The sequence below is a fragment of the Dasypus novemcinctus genome, chromosome 9 (genome assembly GCF_030445035.2).
Source record: "Dasypus novemcinctus isolate mDasNov1 chromosome 9, mDasNov1.1.hap2, whole genome shotgun sequence".
NCBI lineage: Eukaryota > Metazoa > Chordata > Mammalia > Cingulata > Dasypodidae > Dasypus > Dasypus novemcinctus.
Window position 1 is genome coordinate 8,313,536 of NC_080681.1, and position 23,431 is coordinate 8,336,966.

Consider the following 23,431-nt stretch of genomic DNA (forward strand, 5'->3'; position numbering starts at 1 on the left):
TCAGTAGTGCTAATTACATTCACAATATTGTGCTACCATCACCACAATCCATCACCAAATTTTTCCATCACTCACAAAAGTAAAAAAAACTTCTTTATGAATAATCATTAATTCCCTTTTCCCTGACCCAAGCTCTAGTAGCCTATATTCTAATTTCTGATTCTCTGAATTTGCATATCCTAATTATTTCATATAAGTGAAATCATACATATGTCCTTTTGTGCCTGGGCTTATTTCAGTCAACATTATGTCTTCACGGTTCACCCATATTGTCATGTTATCAGAATTTCTTTCCTTTCTATGGCTGAATAATATTACATTGTATTATGTACCACATTTTGTTTACGCAGTCTTCCCTGGATGGGCATTTGGGTTGTTCCCACCTTTTGGAAATTGTGAATAATGATACTATAAACACCAGTAAGCAAATATCTGTTTAAGTTCCTGCTTCCAATTCATTTGGGCATATACCTAGATGTGAGATTGCTGGGTCATATGGTAGCTATATACTTAACTTTATGAGGAACTTTCAAGCTGTTTTCCATAGTGGGTGTATCATTTTACATTCCCCCACAATGAGTTAGTGTTCCTCATTGCACTTTCGTGCACTTTTGAACACTTGATATTTTCTGTTATTTAATAGCAGCCATTCTAGTGGGTGTGAAATGGTATTTCACTGTGGTTTTCATTTTAATTTTTCTAATGGCTAATGATGTTGAGCATCTTTTCATGTGTTATTATCAATTTATGTATTTTCTGTGGAGAAATGCCTATTCAAGTCTTTTGCCAATTTTTAAAATTAGGTTTCTTTCTATTATTGAGTTGAAGGATTTCTTTACATGTTCTTGATACTAAATCCTTATCATCTACGTGGTTTCCAAATATTTTATCCCATTAAGTAGGATGTCATTTTGCTCTTATGGTAAAGTCCTTTGAGGGACAAAAGTTTTTAATTTTGATAGGGTCCTATTTATCTATTTTTTCTTTTGTTCCCTGTGCTTTGGGTATAAAGTGTAAGAAACCATTGACTAACACATGGTCCTGAAGATGTTTAAGTTTTCTTCTAGGAGAACTATAATTTGGTTCTTATATTTAGGTCTTTGATCCCTTTTGAGTTAATTTTTATATTGCATCAGGTCCCCCTTCATTCTTTTGCCTATGGATATCCAGTTTTCCCAGCATCATTTGCTGTGGAGTCTATTCATTCCCCATTGAGTGGACTTGGCACCCCTGTCAAAAATTGGTCATAGATGTGAAGGTTTGTTTCCAAACACAGTTCAGTTCCACTGATCTGAAGGTCTATCCTTTTGCCAGTACCATGCCATTCTGAATACTTGAGCTTTGTAGTAAACTTTAAAATCAGTAAGTGTGTAAGTGTAAGCCCTCCAGGTTTATTTTTCTTTTTCAATATGGTTTTGCATATTGGGCCTCCTATATGAATTTGATGATTGGTTTTTCCATTTCTGCAAAGAAGGCTATTGGAATTTTGACCTGTAAATCATATTGGGTAGAAGTATTTTCTTAACAATATTTAGTCTTCCAATCCATGAACATAAGGTGTCTTTCATTTAGGTGTTTAGTTTTTTCAATAATCTTTTGTAGTTTTCCATGTAAAAGTCCTTTACATCCTAAACTTATTTCTAGATATTTGATTCTTTTATGTTGCTACTCTAAATGGAATTTATTCCTTGAGTTCCTCTTCAGATTGTTAATTAGTAGTGTACTAAAACACCACTGATTACTAGATGTTGTTCATATACCTCATCACTTTGCAGAATTCTATTACTACTGCTGGTAAGTTTTGTTGTGCATTTTTTTGAATTTTTCTATATATAGAGTCATAATATCTGCCAAACCTGAAAGATGCCTTTAATTTCTTTTTCTTGCCTAATAGATCTGGTTAGAACTATCAGTACAATGTTGAATAACACTGGTAACAGTGCGTAACTTTGTCTTATTCCTGATATCAGGGAAGCTTTCAGTCTTTTGCCATTTAGTATTGTGGCAGCTTGAAGTGCTTTTACAAATCCCCAAAATAAAAAGGTTATTGAACTAATCCTTTCCTGTGGATGTGGGGCCCTTTTGATGGGACCAACTCAGTAAGGTGTGAATCAGCAAAAGGTTCTTATATAAGACCTTACATAAATAGAGACACAGAGAGACACAGAGAAAGGACACTGTCATTTTTTTACCCTGCCATGTGAGAGAGGATTCAAGGATCGCTAGCAACCAAAGCTTAAGCAAGAAGCCCCTAAGAGGCTGGGCCAATGGAACAGCTCAAGGTTAAAGACAGGTGAAATGAATACTATTGTAATTTATTTATTGCACACATACATAAGTGAAGAAAATGCTAGATTTGAATCAGAGGTCAGAGAAAATATAGATATGATTTTTTTTCAACTCAAGCTCATGGACTTCCTGAAATTTTTCTGTGGACCCCTGGTTAAGAACCCCTACCCTAAATAAAATCCCCAATATAAAAGCCAACCCACTTCTGTTACTTTGCATTGGCAGCCCTGTGGCAAACTAAGACATGTACGATGTTATGGGTTTTTCATATACGCTCTTTATCACGTCAAGAAGTTTCCTTATCTTCCTAGTTTCTAAGTGTTTTTATCAAGAAGTGGTGCTGGATTTTCTCAAACGCTTTTTCTGTAGCAATTGAAACAATCAGGCATGTTTTCCCCATTCATTCTACTAATGCAGTGTGAGACACTAATTTTCTTCTGTTAAAGTACTCTTTTATTCTTTGTATAAATCCTACTTGATGCTGATGTATAATTCTTTTAATGTGCTCCTGGATTGGGTTTGCTAGTACTTTGTTGAGAATGTTTGCATCTATCTATAACAAGGGATCTGGGTCTAAAATTTTCTTTTCCTGTGCTATTTTTATCTGGAGCTGGTAAAGGGTGATGTTGGGTTCACAAAGTGAGGAGGTGTTTCTTCCTCTTCAATTTTCTGGGAAGACTTTTGGCAGGATTACTTTTAATTATTCTTGAAATGTTTGGTAAAATTCACCTATGAAGCCATCTAGTCCTGGGTTTTTTAAGGGGAGAGATTTTTTATTATGAATTCAATATCTTGTTATTGGTCTGTTGAGATCTTCTATTTCTTCTTAAGGCAGTGTAGGTAGTTTGTGTGCTTCTAGTTATTCTTCCATTTAGGTTATCTAATTAGTTGACACAATTGTTCACAGTATTTTCTCATAGTCCTTTCCATTTCCAGAAATAGAAAGGATTATCCCTTTCGTTTCTGATTTTAGTTACTTGTATCTTCTCTATTTTAATGGTTTGTTTTCATTTACTTTATTTTTATTTATCCCCCATTCCCCCAGATGGTTTGCTTGTCTGTCTGCTCATTGCTCACATTCTCAGGAGGCACCAGGAACTGAACCCAGGACTTCCCACATGAGAGGTGACTGCCCAATGGACCAAGCCACATCTGCTCCCTGCAGGCCGCACCATCTGCTGGCTTGTGGCCTCGGCTGGTTGCAGCAGGGCAAAATCTTGCTCTTTGCGGCAGGCAGCAGTGTCTGCTCATCTTCTTTTAGGAGGCACTGGGACCTGAACCCAGGACCTCCCGTGTGGTAGGTAGGCACCCAAGTGGTTGAGCCACATCTATTTACTGCATCTCTTTTTCATGTGTCAGTCTAGTTGAAGGTCTGTCAACTTCATTAACCTTTTCAAAGAACCAACTTTGAGTTTTGCTAACTTTCCATATTGTTTTATATTCTTTTTTTTTTTTAAGATTTATTTATTTCTCTCCCTTCCTCCCTCCCCCCTCCCCCCTCCCACCCCGGTTGTCTGTTCTCTGTGTCTCTTCACTGAGTCTTCTTTGTCCGTTTCTGTTGTTGTCAGTGGCACAGGAATCTGAGTTTCTTTTGGGTGCGTCATCTTGTGTCAGCTCTCCGTGTAGGCGGTGTCATTCCTAGGCAGGCTGCACGTTCTTCCGCGCTGGGCGACTCTCCCTACAGGGCGCACTCCTTGCGCGTGGGGCTCCCCTATGCGGGGGACACCCCTGCGTGGCAGGGCACTCCTTGCGTGCATCAGCACTGCGCATGGGCCAGCTGCACATGGGTCAAGGAGGCCCGGGGATTGAACCGCGGACCTCCCATGTGGTAGACGGACGCCCTAACCACTGGGCCAAGTCCGACTCCCCTGTTTTATATTCTTGATTACACTTATTTCTACCCTAATCTTTCTTTCCTCTGCATTGGCTTTAGTTTTTTCTCCTTTTGCTAGTTCTTCCAGGAACCCTCTCAGTACTGCTTTTGCTGTATCTCATATGTTTTGGTACATTGTGTTTCCATTTCACTCACCTCAATGTATTTCCTAACACCCTTGCAATTTCTTTTTGACCTGTTGTTTAAGAATGTGTGTTGGTTAGCTCTCGCATATGTGAATTTTCCAATTCTGTAAATGATTTCTACCTTTATTCCATTGTGAATGGAAAAGATGTATTCTATGATTTCAATATTTCTAAACATATTGAGAATTGATTTTTGACCTACCAAATGGTCTACCCTAGAGGATGACCTATGGGTACTTAAGAAGAATGCATTTTGCTGTTGTTGAGTGAAAACATTCTATATAAGTCTGTTAGGTTCAGTTGTTTTGTAGCATCATTGAAGTCTTCTATTTCTTTATTGATCTTCTGACTAGATATTCTATCCATTATTGAAAGTGAGGTAATTAAGTTTCCTTTAAAACCATCAATTTCTCCCTTCAGATCTGCCAATATTTGTTTCATGTATTTTGGGATACTACTGTAGACGCTGTTTTAGTTTTCCAAGGGCTGCTAATGCAAAGTACCAGAAATGTACTGGCTTTTATAAAGGGGATTTATTTGGGATAAAAGCTTACAGTTCCAAGGTCATGAAAATTCCAACTCAAGGCATCACAAGAGGTGCTTTCTCACCAAAGTCAGCTGCTGTGTGGGGAAGCAGATGGCTGCTGATTTCTGCCAAGGTCTCACCTTACTGCAGCTGTAGGCAAACCTGGCATAGGGCTTGTTTCTTACCGAGCTTCCTCTCAGTCTCGACAGCAATACTTCCCTTCCAAGTTCATCTGTAAGCTCTCAGGTATATGACTACTTCTCTCTGGGCCTCAGCTCTTTGAGCCTCTCAGGTGCTTCTCTCCTTGCAGCTCAGCTGTGAGCTAAACCTTTCTCTTACATGGCAGGATCAAACATGGCAGCTTCCTTTTACTGTGTCTGTGCCTTTCTCTCTGGTTCTGTTTATACCAGACCCAACAAGGAGAAAGACACCCAAGCTGGCTCATGCCTCCTTCACATAGTCCAATAAAAAGTCCTAATTGATGTTATCAAGTAATCTAATCAAAGGGCCCTTGACCGAATTTAATGCAATCAAAGGGTTTCACATCATTGGAATAGATTAGTTTAAAAATATAATCTTTCCCTTTTTGGGATTCATAAAATAATCTCAAACTGTCACAGGTGTATATATATTTATAATTTTATGTCTTCTTGTTTTATTGACCCCTTTATCAGTTTATAGTGTACCAGTCTGCTCATTGTTATAATTTTTTTTTACTTAAAGTCTATTTTTATCTGAATTATCTAGTATCTTTTGGGTACTAAGTTGCAGGGAATACTTTTTTCCATCTTTTCACTTTCAAGCTTCCTGTGTCTTTGAATTTAAGGCAAATATCTTATAACCAGAATATTAGTTGGGTCATATTTTTTTATCCATTTTTCACTGGAGCACTTAATCCACTCACATATGAAGTAATGAAGTATAATATTGTGGTAATACAGAACTTTTCTCTGCCATTTTGCAATCTGGTCCTTTGTAAATGTAAAGCCTTCTGCAGTTAATGCCTACTTTCATATTTATTTTTCTGTAATGTACCATTTTGAATCCCTTCTCATTTCCTTCTGTATATATTTTTCGAATATTTCCTTTCTGATTGCATTGCGTTTAAATTAATTTTAAAAATCTCTTTACACTCACATATGGTTTGAAACCAACCTAACTTTAATATTATACTCAAACTCTGTACCTACCCTTCTTGTCTCCCCACTTTGTGATGTACTTATTACAAATACTGTTATTAACTGTACATCCAAAGCTGCAGATTTATCATTTTTATATATGTGCATTTTAGAACAGGTAAGAAGTAAAAAGTGAAGTTACATACAAGAAATACAGTAATTGTGGTGTTTATAATTTCTCTTATGGTTACCTTTACTGTAGATCTTAATTTCTTTATGCCAATTTGATCCACTGTCTAATATAATTCCCTTTAGCATTGCTGTAGGGCAGAACAAGTAGTGATGAAGCACCTTATCTTTTTTTATCTGGGAATGTCTTAATCTCTCCATCATTTATGAAAGACAATCTCATTGGATACAGCATTTTTGGGTTGTAATTTTTCCGATTAGCACTTTAAATTCACACTACTGCCTCTCACCTCCATTGTTTCCAATGAGAAATCAGCACTTAACCTAAGTAGGGCTCCCTTGTACATAACCTTTGGATTTCTCTTGCAGCTTCCAAAACTCTCCTTGTCCTTGCATTCAACAGTTTGACTATGATGTACCTGGTTCTCTTTGAATTTATCTGGTTTGGGGTTCTCTGGGATTCCTGAATGTGTATGTTCATGTATTTCTGCAAATTTGGCAAGTTTCCAGCCATTATTTCTTTGAATATTCTGCTACTTTGTATCTTTCTTCTATCTCAGGGACTCCCAAAATGCATACTTTTCTATGCTTGATGGTGTCCCACAGGTCTCTTAGGCTCAATTTGCTTTTTTAAATTCTTTTTTTCTTTCTATTCCTTAGACCAAGTCATTTCAATTATTTTATCTTCAAGTTCACTGATAATTTTTTCCTGCCAGCTCGAATGTGCTGTTAAAAACCCCTAGGAATTTTTATTTCTATTATTCAGCTCTTGCAGTATTTAGCTACCTTAAAAATGTTCTATTTCTTTAATGAGATTTGTTTTGTTCATATATCATTTTCCTGATATTCTTCAATTCTTTCTCTATGTTTGCCTCTATCTCTTTGCACATACTGAATATCATTCATTAAAAGTCTTTGTTTAGTATGTCCAAAGTCTGGTCTCTTATATTGATAGTTTTCCTTATTGATGGTTTCTGAAGTTTTAACTTGTTCTTGTGGATGAACCATCAATTCCTGTCTTGTGTGGGTTTTTTTTTAATTTGTAATCTTCTGTTGCACACTGTACATTTTAATATTTTAGTGTGTTAACTCTGGGATTAAGTCCCTGAGCTCACTGTTCCTTAAATTTCTACCCAGCTAGTGATAAGATATTGATTTCCTTGAGTAAAAGGAGCTAACAATAACAAAAACTGCAAAAAACAAAAAACTTCACAGTATTTGAAAATCTGCTCTGTTGGCTGATGCTCTCCTTCAGAGTTTAGCCCTCTTACCAATAAGACCAAGCTAAGACCAATGTGCATGGTTCTTTTTCAGAGCCTGTGTCTTGTCCTGTGCTTACACTCAAGGCCTTAGGAATTCCCATTTACAGAGGAATCCAAATGCCCCTTCTACCCTCTGTGACACTGACCCTGGCTCTCGGGGTGCTCTATTATATGTCTGAAAACATGTACTCCTTTGCTCCAGGCTGCTTTCATTTAATTGTTTATTAAACTTCTTTTGCTCTCTGTAAGCTCTTTCTGCCTGCAGCACAACTTCTGGAAACATGAGCCAGAGGCAATTGTCCTGGTTCAGTCTTTTAGGCTGCCATTTGATAGACTGGCAACAACATATAAGCATTACAGTATGCACATAGGGGTTACCCTGCCTCCTCTGGAATGGGGCCAGAGATCCATAACGGTAGTGAAGGCCAGCTGTGCAATTCCACAAGCCTCTCCTACCAGTTTTAAGTTACCTTTTCTTGGTTCAGTATATGAACAGTTGTCTGCAACCTTTTAACTGTTTTTTTGTTGTTGTTGCTTTTTTTTTAGCTCTGAGAAAAATGGTTCTGCCAGTTTTTGCTAGTTGTTCAAAGAGTCTTTGGGGGAAGAGAACCCTGGAGCATCTTATGCTGCCACTTGAGCTGACCAGAAGCTCTCCCATTTTTAAAATACAGTTTTGCCAGATACATAATTCTTGGTTGCCAATTTCTTTTTTGCAGCACTTTAAATATGTCATTCCACTACCTTCCTGCCTCCACGTTTCTAATGAGAAATCAGCACTTCAAATTGAGTCTCCCTGTACACAATACACTACTTCTCTCATGCAGCTGTCCCTTGGCATTCCATATTGTGATTATAACTGCTTATCCTGTTCTAATCTTCTTATGTGTGTATATGCATGTCTTTTACTATATTTAAGTTTTCTGCCATTATTTCTTCAAATACTCACTGTTCACTTTACTTCATTTCTGCTTTCTGCTCCTTTACCTTTCTGCTCCTCAGACTGAATAATTTCAATTGTCTTATATACAAGTTCACTGATTCTTTCTTTTGCCAGCTCAATCTACTGTTTAGCCCCTGTAGGGAATTTTTTATTTCACTTACTATAGACTTTATCTCCAGTCTTTCTGGCTGATTCTTTTATTATTTATATCTCTTTATTGAATTTATCTGTCTTTATATGTATGTGAATGTGTGTCTATTTTTTTTTTTCATAGAAAAACAAGTGATATACACCAAAACTTGACAACAATTGTTCTGGAATGTAGGTTTTGGAAATTTTATTAACACTTTCTTTTATACCTCTATGTCCTATTGCCATTTTTATAACATATATAAAAGTATAATTTATATTATAGCTTATATACTATATGTATGCAATAGTATAGAAACTCTAATAAAAGTAGAAATAACAAAAATTAGAAAACAAAACTCCAGGAGACTGTGTATGCTAAATTCTTTCTAAGACTTCCTGGCATCAAAAAGGAATCAACTTAAAAGCAAAGAATATCTGGAAATTAAAAATAATTTAAAAAAACAAGGCACACTCATAGCAGGGAACATAGTATTAAACAAATACTGAATATAAATTGAGGCTTTAACTCAAGTTTAAGTAATATTAAGCTTTAACTTTTGCTGGGTGATTTCAACATATGCCAAAAAAAAAAAAGTTATTTGGTAGATTTAACATTGATTTAGAAAAGAAATTCTTAACAGACTAGACAGGGGCTTCCTTTTATGATGAAAAATACATCTCCCAAATCAAAAATACATCACGCATAATGGTGAGGAACAGAGCATGTCTACTGAAGTAAGGAACAAAACTAAGATATCTACTCTAATCAATATTATTTAACATTGATTTGGAAATGAAAGTCAATGCAATATACAAAGAGAAGGAAATAAGAGGTATAAATATTGGAAGATGTGGGAAAAGTCATCATTATTAGTAAATTACTAGGAAAATCTGGGAATGACCTGCATGAATGAATCAACTGAGGTAACATTAACATATAGAAGGGAACCACAGTTTCAAGATGACAGAGTAAAAACTCCATCCCTTTCTCTTCTAAAAAACTCATGAAATCCAACAGAAGCAAAAAGACAAACCTCTATATTCAATGAAATAAGGAGGTTACTGTTAGTCCAATCTTAGTATATGAAGTTAGAAAGTAGATGGAGGCATGATAAACTCTGAGTGATGGGCTTTTGGGATAGTCTTACTCTTTTTGTATTTTTCTGTACTGTTTTAATTCTTTATAACATACAGATATAATGAAGTGTTTTTATAAAACATATATAAAATTACATATGTGTATACCTATAAATTCATGTATGAAATTATGTATGATCCCTTATCAATTGGCCTACACGAGATTACACTGTGGTAACAAAACCTAAATCAGTGACTTAAAACAAAAGTTTGTTTTTATCAACTGCTCTTCTGCTCTACCCCTTATCATCTTTAGGGACCTAGGCTAAAGGAGCATGTCCTACCTGGAATGTGCCAATCTTATGGTGAGAGGAAGAAAAAGGTTTGGAGAACCTGGCAGTGGCTCTTAAAGCTTCTCAGAAGCGACCATGTAAGTTCTGATCATATTCCATGAGTAAAGCTGAAGTCAGTAGGGAGGAACATAAAACCATTCCTTTGGGAGTGACTTCACAGGAAAGAGCAGGAGATAGTTTGAAAAATATAATCTATCACTAGTCCATATTTCTGAACATACACACATACAGGCATGTATATAGACATAGATAAATAAGAAAAAAACATAATACTATATAAAGTGGCCTTTAATTATCCCTGATATACAAACAGAAGCCATTAGATTTGCCAGTAAGGAACTTAAAGGTACCCCAAATCAAGAATGTGGTTATTTTAATAGCTAAATTCTAATAGGTGAGGAATGATGAAAGTTGAAATGGTAGATAGTATTATAGGACACTCTTTCTAAAAATGTGATCATTAAGAAGATAGTATTATAGGACACTCTTTCTAAAAATGTGATAGTTAAGAAAAGAACCTAGAAAACATGGTAGCTTAGGATGCGGGTAAAGGTTCTAAGACTTTTTTTTAAAAAATGATATAAGTCTTATTTATTTGTATTGGCTAAAGAGTAAAATTGAAAATCACTAAGCATTGATCAAGAACATTAAGAGTAGTTAAATGAATACGTGGAACAATTTCTCTTCTACTAAGATAGTGAGATAAAGGTAGGTATGGATTTTATTATGACAGGCTACAGGTGAAGTTATGGCCATTTAATCATTCTATTAACATTGAACACAAAATTTTCAAAGCACTATGTGCAAATAAAGGGAAAACGAAGATAAATAAGACATAATCTTAGACCTTGAGAAGCTTTCAATATAATTGGGGGTACAGAATAAAATAACTATTTTAATATAAGAACAAAGTGCTATGAGAATATTTAAATACAGTAGGGTAATATTGGCAAAATGAAAGATGTATAAATTTTCTATAGGTAGGGAAAGGATGAAGGGAATTAAATGCAGGAAACAAAGTAAACAAATGCACAGATGCTTGAAATTGAAAGGGCATGTTAAACTGCAGAAGTAATTATAAGAGAACAGATTTTTGGAATCATACAAAATAGACCTGGGTTTGAATTTCAGCCATTCTACTTTTTTATTACGTAATCTTGAATAAACAACACTTCTGTAAAAATGGAAAAATAGTAAATAAGTATTGTTTATTGGGTGTTATATAAGGATTAAATAGGGTATCAGCACAATTTCTGTCATATAAAAAGCAAAATATTAAATATCTGTCATTTTAAAGTGTGAGTCAATACACTTTGCGAACTACAAAACACCACACAGATATAAGGAATTATTTTTCTGAAATATGATGAATAGCTAAAAAGCACTTATCTAAATATATAAGCATTTTATAACATATATTTCTCAAGTACTTACAGTGTTTTTCAAAGGGCTCCTATTCTTAAAAGTGTTCCTATATTTATATAGGTTTGCATTTAAACTAAGAATATGCTAACCACTTCTGGAAAAAAAAGTGAATGGGGGAAAACAGTATTTCCTCTTCCCTAGTTACCCAAATCAATCATATTATTTTCTAATATGACATGTTTTTAAAAATTCAAAGCTGCACCTAAACCTTATGATGGAATACAAAACCAGAAAACTTACTTTTTCTTCTCTTTCAAGGTCAAGTTGCTTCTTAATGGATGAAAGTTCATTTTTGAGGTTGGATAGCTCAATCTCCTAAAGAAAAAGAAACATGTTAATGTGGGAAAGTGTATGTATGTGTGTGGGGGGAGATATGGGAATCCCTAAATTTTTATGTAACATTTATGTAATCTAAAGCTTCTTAAAAAAAAAAATTGTAAAAGAAACATGAAGTTTATGTAAGTGCTTCCATATATTTTGTTAAGACAATAAAACTGCAACTAATGCTTCAAGTAAATTGTTTTATAGAGAAATATATTCACTTATAAAATGTATATACTTTAAAAGTTGACTGATATGAAGGATGCCAGTTAAAAATAAAAAGAATCTCATTTAAATAAATGTTTTATTGTTTTCTCTAAAGAAAGATTTAACACTATGGATATCTTTCCTCCTCATCCTCTCCCAATCTATCCTACCTCCTCTCAGTAAGGGCTCCAAACTTATTTAACTGGAATTTATAACATTTTGTTTGAAAACGGATTTGTTCCACAATTTCAAAAGATAAACTGGAAGCCCACTTAATTAGAAGGTCTATGATATCTCTTTCAGATCTAAAACTGATTCTATATAACTCAAAAATTATATTTTATTAATACTTTTATTTACTAACAGCCTTGCTGACATTATGAAAATTAAATTTTACTGCTATTTGTTCTGTAGCTCACCAAAGATGCTTTCAATGAAGACTGTTCTTGTTCTTTGCTCTTATAAAGTCCTAACTCTGAGTCTCTTTCTTCAACGATTTTATCATATTGGTGCTACATTAAACATAAAAAAATATTTAAAATAGAATACATTATGTTTTAACAGGATTGAATGGCTAATTCATTTGATATTTGCAGAAAATGATGTTATGAATTAAATAATATATATATGTATCTTTGAGCATATATATTTTTTAAATGTTCCATTATATTTTTTTTCATTCAAACAACCTAAACCATGAAGCATAGTCTTGGAAATAATCTAATACAAGATCAGGCAATAATTCTTTTTAAGTGAAAACACTGAATTTCACCATTTAAAAATAGGCAGAAGGACCACTTCTTTTCCAAATCTGAGGCAGGATATACAAGAAGAACCTGGAAAACCCTGCCATAACAGAAAGCAAGAAAGCTAACAGAGCCAACGAGACTAAGTCCAAAGGACTTGGGAGACAGCTTGAAGAGGTTTCTACTGACCACACCTGGGACAATTTAAGTATCAAAAGGATAAAAACTGCACTGGATGAAAACATACCAAATATGCTTAAATCTAGGAGTTACTTAAAATATTTTTTTAAATCCTCATTGGTTTCCTCATAATAATGTTATATTCCAGCAACAATCTTCGTAGATGAATAGGTAGGTACAACGTCTCCAAATCTTGAATGTAAAGAGGTTTAATTCACTTCACTAACAAAATGATTACTTTAAAACAAAACAAAAAAATAGAGGATACACACACAATAAACATTAATCCTTTCATCTATGTGTTCCTTTGATAAAAGGGATAAAAATGTGTTTAGCTTGGTATATGTTAGACACATGTTGGGGATCCAAATAGTAATAAGATACATATCCTGCATATGTACTTAAATATAAGGTGAAAAGTATTATAAGAAACCATTAGGAGAATTTTTAAAAAGAATGATTACTTCCACCCATTAGAGATGATAAAGGAGATTTCTTCAAGGAAGTAAAACTCAAGCTCAGCTTTACGTGGTTAAGATCTGATCTGGATGTCAAGGATATTCAAATAATAACTAGTCATTGCTGCAAAGACAAAAATTTTCTCCAACAAATCAGAATGCTATCATGATTTCACCACTTTAAAGCAGAAATATGGCTCCAATTAATAATTTGTATTATATGAAATGAAAAAAATTACCTTATGCTTTTCCATAAGTGCTACCATTTCAGCTATTTTATGTTGACATCGTATATCAATTTCTTTCTGTAATTTTACTGCTTCTTCAGCTATTATTTTTGCTTTCTCAACCTATCAAATAAAAGCTTTTCTTAAAATTAAAGCACAAAAGGCAAATTTAATTTAAATGTAGAGAACATATACTCTACTTACATAAAATGGAGAAATTGAATACCAGGAAATTGAGAAACTAATTTAGAAATGCATTATTGTTCTAGTTCATTTTAGGGTGTTCTATCAAGTGAGATGACAGTATAACACTATAAGGATCAGATATCTTTTCAAAATTATTTGCTACTTAATACTTCAATAATGAGAATAACAAGGCTACTACTTTTAGCTTCTAAAGAAATTGAAGAAATTGTCCCTAATATAAATTTATCATATTTTTCTAAAAATGGTAATTTTTAAGTGTTTTTAATTACTTTTCTCTAAGGTTAATAAACATACAGAGTTTTAGTTTAACAAAGTTTCAAACACATTCAGTTTTCCTACCTCATCCAAAAGATTTTCTTCTGATATCTTTTTATCCTTAATTTCTTTTTGATAGGTGTCAGTCATTTCTTCAAATTTTTGTTTGGCACATTCTAGTTCTAACTCTAATTTATTGACCTTTAATAAAAGAAAATCTTATGAACACAGTCAATTCTGTGGATTACTTGAAAATATTCATATTCATTTTGAATAAGAATTCAAGAGTTTTGTGACTCTTAGAAAATTACTTATGGGAAGTGGATTTGGCTCAACAGATAGAGTGTCTGCCTACCACATGAGAGGTCCAGGGTTCAAACCCAGGGCCTCCTGAACCGTGTGATGAGCTGGCCCATGCTCAGTGCTGATGCACGCAAGGAGTGCCATGCCATGTAGGGGTGTCCTCCGCATAGGGGAGCCCCACACACAAGGAGTGCACCCTGTAAGGACAGCTGCCCAGCACGAAATAAGTGCAGCCTTCCCAGGAGTGGTGCCACACACATGGAGAGCTGACGGAGCAAGAGAGCGCAACAAAATGAAGCAGATTCCCCGTGCTGCTGACAAGAACACAAAACGGACACAGAAGAAGACACAGCGAATGGACACAGAGAGCAGACAACTGGGGAGGGGAGGGCGGTGAGCAGGAAAGGGGAGAAAAATAAAAATAAATCTTAAAAAAAAAATTACTTATTAATGAAAATTATGATCAGATCATTTTCCTTATATTTTTCATATGGGGAAATGTGCTTTATTTCTCAAAAGATATATCTTCTCCCCTAAAATATGTATTTAGTCCTGACAAGTAATATAAAAAAGCTAAATATTCTTAGTGAATTTCTCAACATTTAAATTGTTTAGTTTCAGTATAGTATTTTGTTACAATAACTATTTCAGTTGGACAGAAAACCCATGTGATTCAAAGAAAATGCAAATTTTTAGTGAGATCACTATTTTATGAATAATCAATACCTTCAATTTCTATTTTTTCACTTATTTCACACAAATATTTACTGAATCATGCAGATATGATTAAAATATAGTCATTTTCAATAGAGAAATAGGACCCTGACACCACCCCCATTTATATCGACTTACTACAGTAGGGATGAATTAGAGTTGGGGAAGGAAACATACAGTAGGGAAAAAAGGGGAAGGGAGGCATAATTAATTCAATGAAGAATCAGACTATATTCTGTACCCATATATGAACTACCAACCTTAAGACACAGACCATTAGCAATACTTACAACACCTTCTGAGGGTCCCTTTTCATTTGTTTTCCCTTCCTGCTCCCTCAAGTATAAAATATATTCTTTATATTCTTTATTCAGTTGTTTTTCTTTAAAGCTTTATTACATAATTATGTATCCCTAAACAATATTTCAGGTTTTATGTTTTTGAGCTTTATATATTTTCATTATATATGTATTTTTGTCCTGAACTTTTCACTTAAAATTATGTTCTCAATATTCATGCACGTAAATACAATTCATTCATTTTTGCTGCTGTAGAGTGTCCCTCTGTATAAACTTACCAATTTAGACACTCAATTGTTCATAGACATTGAATTGTTTCCAGCTTCAAGTTAATACACACAATAATGCTGCAAGTTTTCTTTATGCAAATCCTCATGCAAATGTGTACTTTCTCTATAGTATATCCCCAGGACTGGAATTGCTTATCATACAGCAGGTTGCATGTTCAAATTTACAAGACAATGACAAATATTTTCCAAAATAATGCACAAATTTCAATTCCCACCAACAGTGTGTTTGAGTTTTGAAGTGTGTTTCACATTCTCATCATTAGGTGGTGATCTCAGGCAAAAGTATTTGATTAAAGTTTTGTGAATTAATTTGCATTTTCCTTAAAATTATGTAATGTGTATAACTCTTCTTGTTTTCTAGAATGTGAAATCTGTTCATGTCTTTTGTACATTTTCCTGTTTGGTTGCTTTGATCTTTCCTTAATGATTTGTAAGAGTTCTTTATTAATTATTGATTCTAATTCTTTGTTATATATGTTTAGTGGATATTTCTCCCAGTTTAAGGTTTATAGCTATGCCTTCTAAATGAACAGAAATTCTTAATTACAGTATAGATGAATTTATCAATTTTTCCAAATGATTGAGTTTTTCATCTTGTTTAGGAAATTTTTCTTTACCACCAATCCATAAATATATTCTCCTATATCTTCTTCAAATGTTTTTAAGTTCTGCATTTCACATTTACCCCCTTAAGGAATTCAATTTTGCCTATAGTGTGAAGTAGGGATTTAATTTCATATTTTTACAGTGCATAGTCAAATGTCAGGTCAAGTTTCTATTTATGCTGTGTTTTGTCCTAGGCCCTCTCTTCTATCCAAATGGTTTGACTACCTCTATGTTAATTAATACCCTGCTGTTTTAATTACTTTAGCCTCATAATTAATCTTTATATCTGGTAGGGCATTTTTCCTCATCTTGTTTTTCTTAAAGATTACCCTAGTTATTCTTGGCCTATTGATCTTACATATACATTTAATAACCAGCTTGTCAAGTTCCAAAAAAATTCCCTGAAATTTTAATTAAATACATAGATTAATTTGGAGAAAACTAGCATTTTCACATAAATGATATCTCCCTTAAAATGACATTCTCTAATAGTTTGTTGTGGATGTGTAGGATTAGTAATGGTTTCTGGGTAATAATAGTATATATATCAACCTTACTAAACCAAATTACCTATTAATTTATCTATAGATTGTTATAAATTTCCTACATATACAACTTCCATATAAAACCATCTGGGTTTTAATTTTGCTGTGTTGAAAGATTTTAAATTACTTGTTTCAATTTATTTAATAGGACTATTCAGGCTTCTTATTGCTTCTTGAGATTGTTTTGGCTAATCTACTTCATTTTATCTTTTTTCAAAGATATTGACATAACAATGTTGATATTAAAGGCATTAATTTTAGACTTTGATAGAAATACATGTAATTTCTAGATTAATAGAACTGTGATTAGAGGACATACACTGTATGATTTCAGTCCTTTTAAATTTATGCACCATATATAATCATTTCTGTGAAATATTGAGTGTTCTTGAAAAGCGTATTTCCTTCAATTGTGATAAAAAAAAATCTTTATTTCACCAACATTGCTATAAGATAGGTATATTGTATACATCATTAAAGATTGGCTGTTATTTTTCCAGTATTTGAGAAAATTTTTCCTGTTTTTTGACTTCCACTGTTCCTTGCAAAAATGTCCATAGTCAGTCTCGTGTCATTTCTTCATTGATGAGCTCTTATTTATCTCTAGCTACGTTTTCTATTGTTTTCTTCTTTTTTTAATTTCATTTTTCTCTACCTACTTTTAAGATCTCTCAGCTGCTGATATTCTGTAGCTTTACTAAATTAACTCTAGATGTGGATTTATTTTCATTTTTCCTGTTTGGTATATATCACTCTTCCTATATATGTGAACTTCTGTCTTTCATAAATTCTAAATATTATTAGTAATTATTATCTCTCCCCAATTCACTCTATTCTTGTCTTCTTCCTGGACATATACCCTTAGAAAAACAACTTCATTATACTACCCGACAACAAATATAAAATTACCATATGACCCAGAAATTCCACTCATAGGTATATGCCCAAAGAAAGTGAAAACAAGGTCTCAGATACTTGTACGCCAATATTCACAACAGCATTATTCACAATAGTCAAAAGGTAGAAAATAACCCAGCTGTCCATCAACAAATGCAAGGGAAAACAAAATGTAGTACACACAATGAAGTATTATTTGGCCAGAAGGAGGAGTGAAATTCTGAGACATGTGGCACCATGGATGAACCTTGAAAACATTGTGCCAAGCAAAGTAAGCATGGCACACTGGGACAAATACGTTATAATGTCCTTTATATGAGGTATCTAGAAATATCAAGTTCACAGACAGAAAGTATATTAGAGGTTACAAGGGGATGGGGAACAGGGGAAAGGGAGAGTTTTTCCTTGGTGGGTATAGTGTTTGTAAATATTTTTTAAATGTAAAAAAAGTGTCAGACTAAAAAAATACATGACAACAATAACATATAAAAGCATATAAGTTAGATATGAGGAATAAAGGAGAAAATGAATTCTAAGGCAAAACTGTAACGGTAAAAAAGACAAAGATTGTCAGAGTGTATGAAAATATAAACTCCTGTTATATACTGCTTATAAGAGATGCCATCTAAAATATAACAAAACAGAAAGGATGAGTAAATGGATTAAAATCTATACCATGAAAACACTAAACAGGAGGAGACTGGTATAATTATAAAAATAATTTTTAAAATATTGCTTTAAGGCAATAAGCATTCCTAGTGTTAGAGAGTATCCTTAAAATAATCAAAGCTTCCATTATATAAAACATATAAATATATAAAACATATAGTAAGTATATCTTAATTTCCATCATATGTAATAAAAAGTTGCAAATATTATAATATATAATAATATGGCTTTAAAATAAAGAATAACTGACAAAAACATAACATACCCCTTAAATTTGGAAATTAATAAATACAGAAGAGTATTGTACCTAGCAATAATAACTTATTATCTATCCTAATTATAAGAGAAAGCCAAAGCAAAGTTTAGAGGAATAGTTTTAGCCTTAAAATGTGTACATTCAAATGACTGAAAATTAATGATATAATAATCTCTCTCTAGATGGAAAAGAACACAAGAAAAACAACAATAAAAGTAGAAGAAAGGGGGCAATGCAGGCAAGTTAAGTCTCCACAGCATACAGTACCAACTACATCCTCAGCTTCTACTACATAACCAGCAAGGGAGAAAGACAAAGGAAGCCCTAAAGAGAGAAGCTGCACCCAGAAAAAATACATCTAGTAAGCCATATGCCAAGACACCAACAAAAATTTAAAATCCATACCAAGAAACAAGACATACAGCCCAGTCAAAAGAAAAAGATAAGGCTACAGATGATGGAGTCAAGACAACTAATCATAGATGTCCAAACAAATCTCCTTAATAAATTAAATGAGATGGCTAAAGAGATTAAGGATATTAAGTAGACACTGGGTGAGCAAAAAGAAGAATTTAAAGCATACAAAGAAAAATAGCAGATATTATAGGAATGAAAGGGAAAATACATGAAATTTTAAAATATACCAGATATATATAACAGGAGATTTGAGGAGACAGAAGAAAGGATCATTGAGTTTAAACACATGGCATCTGAAAGTGAACATATGAAAGAACAGATGAAGAAAAGAATGGAAAAAATGGGAAAAGGTCTCAGGAAACTAAATGACAGCAAGAGACATACAAACGTACATGTCATGAGTGTCCCAGAAGGAAAAGAGAAGCGAAAAGGAACAGAAGGGATATTTGAAGAAATAATGGCAGAAAATTTCCCAACCATACTTAAGGACATAGATTCCCATATCCAAGAAGCACAATGTACTCCTATCCAAATAAATCTGAAAAGATCAACTCCAAGATACACACTAATCATAAAGTCCAATGGCAAAGATGAAGAGAATTCGGAGAGCAGCAAGAGAAAAGCAATGCCTAGCATATAAGGGATACCCAATAAGATTAAGTGCCAATTTCTCATCATAAAACATGGAGGCAAGAAGGCAGTGGTAAAATATATTTAAGATGCTGCAAAAGAAAAACTGCTAGCCAACAATTTAACATACAGAAAGACTGTCTTTAAAAAGTAATAGTGAGTTTAGAATATCCACAGGTAAACAGAAACTGAGAAAGTTTGTAATGAAGAGATGGGCTTTGCAGGAAATACCAAAGGGAGTGCTACAGCCTGGAAAGAAAAGACAGGAGAGTGAACTTGGAAGACAGTCTAAAACTGAAGATTATATCAGTAAAAGTAACTAAAGTATAAAAAGAGTAGTGAAAATAAAACATGACAGATAAAGCCCAAAGGTCAAACTGGGTGAAATAAGAACTGCCTCTATAATAATAACACTGAATGTTAATGGATTAAACTTCCCAATCAAAAGACACAGATTAGTGGAATGGATAAGAAAATATGAGACATCCATATGCTGTCTGCAAGAGACTCACCTTAGACCCAAGGATACCAACAGATTGAAAGTGAAAGGCTGGGAAAAGATATTCCACTCATGCAGTAACCAAAAAAATAGCTGGAGTATCTACACTCATATTGATGAAATATAGTTTAAAAGCAAAACTGTTGGCAGTGACTGGCAATGATATCATGGCTAGGTGCTTGAGAGAAAACTCATCTGGGCATCCCAGCAAAGACATGCTCAGTGTTTTCCTGCATCAAAGCAGGTACTGCAAGCTGCCATGAGCCTCTGGGTGGACAAATACTGGCCCTGCTCCTTGGGACAGCTGGATGACCACAAGGAGTAGGCAGCCCAGCTGCACAAAATGAAGGCACTGGAAACTGACAAAGGGACCTCCCATGTGGGAAACAGGCATTCAACCACTTGAGCCACATCTGCTCCCCTAGATTTTAGACCAGAAAGTTCCATAGATAAAGTGGATGGATTCCTAGAAATACACAAATAATGTACATTGACCACAGAAAAAATATTAATAGAAGACCACCAAAACCAATCACAAGCAATGAGATTGAATCAGTCATTAAAAATCTTCCAACAAAAAAAGTCCAGGACCAGATGACTTCACAGGTGAATCCCACTAAATATTTTGAGAATTAATACCAATCCTGTTTAAACTCTTCCAAAAAATTGAAGAGACAGGAAAATTACCCAGCATGTTTTCTGAAGCCAACATCACCCTGATACCAAAGCCAGATAAAGATACTACAAGAAGTGAAAATTACAAACTAATCTCTCTAGTGAACATAGATGCAAAAATTCTCAACAAAATAACTACAAATTAAATCCAACAGCATGTAAAAACAATTATACATCATGATCATGTGGGTTTTATACCTGGTATGCAAGTACCAACTTAGGAAAATCAATTAATGTAATATACCACATTTTAAAAATTGAAGGGGAGAAACCATATGATCATCTCAATTTATGCAGAAAAGGCATTTGAAAAAATCCAGCATCCTTTCTTCATAAAAACACTTCAAAAGATAAGCATGGAAAGAAGTTCCCTCAACATAATAAAAGTTATATATGAAAATCCCACAGCAATCCAGCATCCTTTCTCCATAAAAACACTTCAAAAGATAGGTATGGAAAGAAGGTCCCTCAACATAATAAAAGGTATATATGAAAATCCCACAGCCAATATCATACTCAATGGGGAGAGATGGAAAGCTTTCTCTCTAAGATAAGTAACAAGACAAGGATGTTCACTGTCACCACTGTTAGTCAAAATTATGCCAAAAGTTCTAGCTAGAGCAATTAGGCAAGAAAAAAGATTAAAAGGCATCCAAATTGGAAAAGAGGAAGTAAACTTCTCACTACTCACAGATGACATGATTCTGTATTAGAAAATCCTGAAATGTCTACAACAAAGCTACTTGAACTATTAAACGAGTTTAGTAAAATAGCAGGATACAATATCAACGAGCAAAAATCAATAGCATTTCTACAGACTAGTGATGAACAAACTGAGGAGAAATCAAGAAAAGAATTCTGAGGCAGGGCAAGATGGCATCAGAGTAAGAGCACCCACAAAATCACTCCTACAAAAAAAAAAAAGGCTGAGTGGGGAAAAAATCCTGCCGAAGTGAGCTGTTTTGTGAACCCACAAAGCAGAAGGCTGCTGGACATCGATCCAGTGAGAGCAGGACAAGGAGAGTGACAGCTCAAGGTAAAATCACAGGTTTCTGCCCATTCCCAAGGCAAGAAGCTGCAGCTTTCCCCGAACCTTGCAGGTCACACAGTTGGAGGAGAAAAACTCCGAGAGTAAGAGGGTTCTGGTGAACGGTGGAGAGGGTCCTATGAATGCAGGTTCAAATGTCTGGACCCCACTTTTTGAACTTTGAGGAGTATACCAGCTGGCTTGAGGAGAAACCAGAAAGAGGGGAGAAGCAAATCTGTAGAGGCAGCCCGTTTACCTAACCTCTGTTATATTAGGCAGAAGGTGGAGCCAGGCAATTAACTAATCCTGTGCAACATACCTGAGGAGGGGGACAGTAGGAAGTGCTTAGTAGTCTTCCAAGAGAATATTTAGGGTTCCCAGCAAGGTGTGGGTGCTCTCTGTCAAAGAGACTGAGAGTCAATATCTTCCAAGGTGATTTGGTTCACCAGGGTCCCATTTGAATTTCAGAGTGGAGTTCTCACACAAGCTTCCTGCTTCCCTGGAAGAGAGGGAAGTGAAGGAGGGAGAAAGGGGGAAGGACAGATTCCTACTCAGTTTATTCAATTGCAAAGAGTCTATCCCGCCCCTGGAAGGGGACTATTTTTGAGGAAAAGGTTGACCCTGAAGGAGGGTTTGGCTCAGTGGAAGAGTTTCAGCCTTGAATGCACAAGGTCTGTTTCAGTTCCCAGCTCCTCTTAGAGTGGTCATGCAGTGGGATATTAGCTGATACTTTGAGACAGGGAAAACATAGGTAAAATCCTTGTATTAGCTTTCCTTGAGTCTCCTATTTTCCCTAAATAAGAGCTTAAGAGGGAAGTCTGGTGTTCTTGTTTGATTGACTCCTTGCTTGAGGGCTTGTGTATTTTTTCTTGTTATCTTGTCTTCCCTTCCTCTTTATTTCCCCAATCTGTTTTTTTTTCTTCTTTCTTTCTTTCTTCTTTTTTCCCCTTTTTTCAATTAGATGCTGCCAGCTTATTATTTGCTGTGCTCCCTTATCTTCAACCTCCTCTTTTCTGTGTGTACTGAGTTCTCTTTTCTTTCCTACATCTTTCTACATTCCACCTTCTGTTGTTGCTCTCACATTCTCTTTCTTTGTTTAGACACCAGTTTTTCTGGCTTTTTATTTCTAACACTTCTATTCTGTTTTCTATCTTTAACTTTTTTAAAAAAGATTTCTCTCCCCTCCCCCACACCCTAGTTGTCTGTTCTCTGTGTCTATTTGCTGCATGTTCTTCTTTGTCTGCTTCTGTTGTCAGCGGCATGGAAATCTGTGTTTCTTTTTGTTGCATCCCCTACGCAGGGACACCCCTGCGTGGCACGGCACTCCTTGCACGCATCAGCACTGCCGTGGGCCAGCTCCACACAGGTCAAGGAGGCCCAGGGTTTCCCATGTGGTAGACAGATGCCCTAACCACTGGGCCAAGTCCGCTTCCCCTTCATTAACTCTTTATCTTATTCTTTCTTTTCTCTTTCCCTCTCTCCTGATCAAACCAGCCTTTTAATTTATACTATATTCTTCTCTATATTCAGTTTCCCATTTCATTGCAGGTACTCAACTTTCTAATTCCTATAACAATACACTGCTTACATGAGTTTAATATTTATTCTCCTAGGTCTTATATGGTTCTTCTGCTAACATTTACTACCACTACTACTATTACACTTTTTCTTTT

At 34.7% G+C, this 23,431-nt stretch overlaps 1 protein-coding gene across 4 annotated transcripts in view; it reads right to left on the reverse strand.

Annotated features, from left to right (window-relative positions):
- SYCP1 (synaptonemal complex protein 1) overlaps positions 1-23,431 on the reverse strand; it is a 177,363-nt gene that overhangs the window by 41,524 nt on the left and 112,408 nt on the right. For 3 of the 4 annotated variants that reach the window (XM_071217189.1, XM_071217187.1, XM_071217186.1), the window contains 4 exons: positions 14,016-14,132; positions 13,482-13,592; positions 12,278-12,370; positions 11,571-11,645 (listed from right to left, as the gene is read on the reverse strand). In XM_071217189.1, coding sequence (XP_071073290.1) covers positions 11,571-11,645; positions 12,278-12,370; positions 13,482-13,592; positions 14,016-14,132 — 396 coding nt within the window. The remainder of the gene's footprint in view (positions 1-11,570; positions 11,646-12,277; positions 12,371-13,481; positions 13,593-14,015; positions 14,133-23,431) is intronic. The other variant, XM_071217188.1, reaches the window with a different exon arrangement.